The sequence below is a fragment of the Quercus suber genome, unplaced genomic scaffold, assembly GCF_002906115.3.
Source record: "Quercus suber isolate HL8 unplaced genomic scaffold, Cork oak 2.0 scaffold_69, whole genome shotgun sequence".
In the NCBI taxonomy this organism is placed as follows: domain Eukaryota; kingdom Viridiplantae; phylum Streptophyta; class Magnoliopsida; order Fagales; family Fagaceae; genus Quercus; species Quercus suber.
In genome coordinates, this window is record NW_027069534.1 from 890,073 (window position 1) to 894,616 (window position 4,544).

Below are 4,544 nucleotides of genomic sequence, written 5' to 3' on the forward strand. Positions count from 1 at the left end.
GATCTAGAACCCGTACCACACCCACGACCCCAAGCTATACCTCCTCTCGTCCAACCACTCCAGCAAGTCCCTCTCGTACAGGCAGCTGAAGGCGAAGGGGTTGGCTCTTCCACCTCCTCGCTAGAGGAGCAGATTGATAGATTCAAGTTTGAGGGCGAGGATTCAGGAGACGTTCGAGTGATAGAGGTTTCGGACGCCGAGGAGGGTTCCGACAAGCACTCCGGCGTTCAACTTAATTTGTTAGCTACCGTTTCTGAAAGCTCCTCGGACGACAACATGGACTTGAGGAGTTTGATGAAAGGTAGGGGGAAAAAGCCCGAGCAGAAAGGGCTGGAACATCAAAAGTAACGGTGACACTGCCTCCAGCGCCTGCGCAGGTTCCCGACCCAAGTCTGAAGCCCAATCCAGACTTGAAGAAGAAGAGACAACACTCTGAGGTCGGAGAAAAACAAGTGCCGCTAGACAAAGGGGCTAAGCAGCAGAAGGTGGACAACCGAGCACACAGGGCCCAGTCTGTCGAAAGTCGAGAAGAGGTTTTCGTGGCAGACGTCCGCCGAGGGGGAGGACCGCGAATCTGGTCCCCCAGATTGGAGCTGGATGGCGCTCCAATCCTGTGGGACACTTCCCTCAGGAATTATGATGGAGGGAGGGCAGGCTATGTCGCCGAGGCCTTGCAGCAACCACTCCTCCTCCCCCACGACATGGAGTCCTACAGGCGCTTCAACCCGCAGGAGCTCTTCATGTCCCTTAAGAGGGACCTAGCCATGGTGAGTGCGCCACTTATGAGTTGAAGTTTTATACCTAATTGGTTTTGTTTCTCTTTTTAACATTGAAAGTGTTGTCGTGTAGGTTACTCAGCAAGTCTACGTGGCTGAGGGTTTGAGCAAGGACTCCTGGGTCAAGGCCCAAGCAGCAAACCAGTCCTGGCTTGAGGCGGAGGCATCCCTTGGGAGGCTGAAAGAGGAGCATTCTAAGGTGTCTGAGGAGCTCAAAGAGGTGATCTCCCAGAATAAGAGCCTTGACGCCGGGCTTAAAAACGCTGAAAAACAAGCCGAGGAGCAGCGAAAACAGCTGAATGCCACAGAGGTCAATTTAGCCACCGAACGAGAGCTGGTAAAAGGCCTCAGGGCTGAGCTGCAGAAAGCTAGAGAGAACGCCAAAGCAGCCGAGCAAAAGGTTCAATTGGCCAAGGAATCAATTGAAGCCGAGAAGAAGGCGGCGTACCAGCTGGGGCAGATGAGACAGCACAGCAGCTCACTGAGCAGTTTGCTTCAGTTTGTCGCGAGTACTGCGACAAAACCTGGGAGAAAGCCTTAGACGCAGCTGGAGTGCCCTCGGACTCCCTCCTGAGGTTACCTGGGAGCGTCTACTACGAAAATGATATCCGAGAGATCCCAGTGGACGAGTCCTCTGCTCCCCCGCCTCATGATGCTTCTCGGCCAAGCCAGACCAGCCAGGCTCCTCCGTCCACCCTTGGGGCAGGTAAGGAAACTGGTCAGCCAGCGCCAAAGATCAGCCTGCTGATACAGCCAAAGGAAAAGACAAGGGTCCGGCGGAGAGAAAAAGACCTCCTAAAGCCTCTGCTCAGACAGGCCAAGCTGCTGACCCCGTGCTTCCTCCCGCAAAAGAGTAGACACATAGGGTTTTCCTTTTGCATTTGTATTTTTGTTTCTGTTTAAGATATTGTACTTTTTCCTTTCTTAAATGGAATGACCCCCTATTTATCCTTGATGTCTTTTGTACATGCTTTATTATTTTACTGTTGGCGTTCATACAATCATACATTCCAATTGTGACACAACAATAATGTAAGTAATCTGACTAATGCATCGTACTGGCGTGTGAGTAATAAGAACTAATGCTGAAAAAGGATAGGCCGAATAAGAGCTGTTGATGAGCAGTGTTTAGAATAAAAGCATACGCGAGTTTCGCACTCCCTTCCAAACAAGACGTAGGTTATTACCCCTAGGTTTCTAATTAAACATAGCGAAGGAAAACATTCATAAATTAGAATCAGCTTAAACGCAAGTAGGGATCTTAGAGTGCTGACCAATCCTAATCACCTGGTCCGAGGACTACAGGCGTGGCGGGATTTAAGTTTAAACACTAGAAAAGTCACTGAGTGCTAACACTGTAGAAAGAAGCGACTGAGTGCTAAACTAACCCAAATCATCTGGTCCGAGGACTACAGGCATGATTGGATTTAAGTTTAAACACTATAGAAAAGTAACTGAGTGCTAACTAACCCAAATCATCTGGTCCGAGGACTACAGGCATGATTGGATTTAAGTTTAAACACTGTAGAGAAGTGACTGAGTGCTAACTAACCCAAATCATCTGGTCCGAGGACTACAGGCATGATTGGATTTAAGTTTAAACACTGTAGAGAAGTGACTGAGTGCTAACTAACCCAAATCATCTGGTCCGAGGACTACAGCATGATTGGATTTAAGTTTAAACACTATAGAAAAGTAACGGAGTGCTAACTAACCCAAATCATCTGGTCCGAGGACTACAGGCATGATTGGATTTAAGTTTAAACACTGTAGAGAAGTGACTGAGTGCTAACTAACCCAAATCATCTGGTCCGAGGACTACAGGCATGATTGGATTTAAGTTTAAACACTGTAGAGAAGTGACTGAGTGCTAACTAACCCAAATCATCTGGTCCGAGGACTACATGCATGATTGGATTTAAGTTTAAACACTATAGAAAAGTAACGGAGTGCTAACTAACCCAAATCATCTGGTCCGAGGACTACAGGCATGATTGGATTTAAGTTTAAACACTGTAGAAAATACCTTACGCAGAGAGTTGACACGTCGGTTGAAGAAAAATTTTATTCAATAAAAGTACCTCTTGAGGTTATTTACATTCCACGGGGCGGTATTACATGACCATCTAGATCTTCTAAGAAATATGCCCCAATGCCTGCTCCTGAGGTGATACGATATGGTCCTTCCCAATTGGGTCCAAGTTTTCCCCAAGCCGGGTTCTTTGCGGTGCCTACAACTTTCCTTAGCACCAGATCGCCAGGCTCTAGTGGCCTTAGCCTTACGTTAGCATCATAGCCTTGCCTGAGTTTCTGCTGGTAATGTGCCAGCCGAACCATTGCATTCTCCCTTCTTTCCTCAATCAGGTCTAAGCCCATCTGTAGTTGCTCATCGTTATCGGCCGGGCTGAATGAACTTGTTTTCATCGTTGGGAAACCAGTCTCCAAAGGAATGACAGCTTCAGCCCCATAGGTCATTGAGAAGGGGTCTCCCCAGTAGACCTACGAGGCGTAGTCCTGTAAGCCCAGAGTACGTGCGGGAGTTCGTCCACCCATTTGCCCTTCGCGTCATCTAATCTCTTCTTTAAGCCATTCAGTATGACCTTGTTGACGGCTTCTGCCTGTCCATTACCCTGGGGATAGGCTGGAGTGGAATATCTGTTCGTGATTCCCAGCTCACTGCAGTAGTTCCTGAATGCCCTGCTATCAAACTGCAAGCCGTTGTCCGAGATGAGAGTGTGAGGAACTCCGAACCGGGTGACAATATTCTTCCACACGAACTTTTGCACATCAACGTCTCTGATATTGGCTAAGGGCTCAGCTTCGACCCACTTGGTGAAGTAATCTGTTCCGACCAGAAGGTACTTCTTGTTTCCTACAGCTTTGGGGAAGGTCCCACGATATCCAAGCCCCATTGGGCAAAAGCCATGGGCTAGATAGCGGATTAAGGTTTCCCCCTGGCTGATGAATGTTGGGGCGAAGCGCTGACATTGATCGCACCTTTTAACGTATTCATGTGCCTCCTTTTGCATGTTGGGCCACCAATAGCCTTTGAGGGCTCGGTGAGCCAAGGACCTGCCTCCAGTGTGGCTCCCACAGATTCCTTCGTGCAGCTCTTCTAGCAATGTCTCAGTTCTTCGGGATGCATGCATAACAGTATGGCCCCGAGTAGGAGCGTCTGTACAGTTTCTGGTCCTCGGACAACCAGAACTTAGTCGCCTTCCTTCGAATTTTATCAGCTTCTCCCCTGTCTTCAGGCAATTCATCTTCTTTGAGAAATCTGACTAGAGGGTCCATCCAGCACGGCCCAGCTCTGACCTGGTGAACCTGGACTGCCCCTGACACCGCCTCTGTAGGCCTACGCAAGTCTTCGACGAGGATGATCCTCGGCAGGTTTTGTGCGAAGAGGTGGCTAGCGTGGCCAGGGAGTCAGCATGTGAGTTGCCACTCCGGGGGATGTGCCGCAAAGCTGAAAAAATCAAACCCTGACTGCAGCTGTTTAACGCGACCCAGGTACCCCTGCATTCTTTCGTCCTTTGCCTCGAACTCGCCTTGTACTTGACCTACTACCAATCTTGAGTCCGAGAACAATTCCACGGACTTTCCCCCCATTTTACGGACCATTGTCATTCCCATCAGTAGAGCCTCATACTCCGCCTCATTATTCGTTGCTGAGAAGTCCAGCCTTAATGACTTCTCGATGGTGATTCTCTCGGGGATATTAGTACCAGCCCCACCCCCTCTCCAGACCCTTCTTTGGTTTGCCGCGCC

The 4,544-nt window shown here is 49.2% G+C and overlaps 1 protein-coding gene across 1 annotated transcript; it reads left to right on the forward strand.

The window, feature by feature from the left end:
* On the forward strand, positions 1 to 1,317 carry LOC136067376 (uncharacterized). The gene is made up of 2 exons (XM_065773132.1): positions 1 to 767; positions 850 to 1,317. The coding sequence occupies exons 1-2, from the start codon at positions 702 to 704 to the stop codon at positions 1,315 to 1,317; spliced, it is 534 nt and encodes a 177-aa protein (XP_065629204.1). The 5' UTR covers positions 1 to 701.
* Positions 1,318 to 4,544: the final 3,227 nt, after the last annotated feature.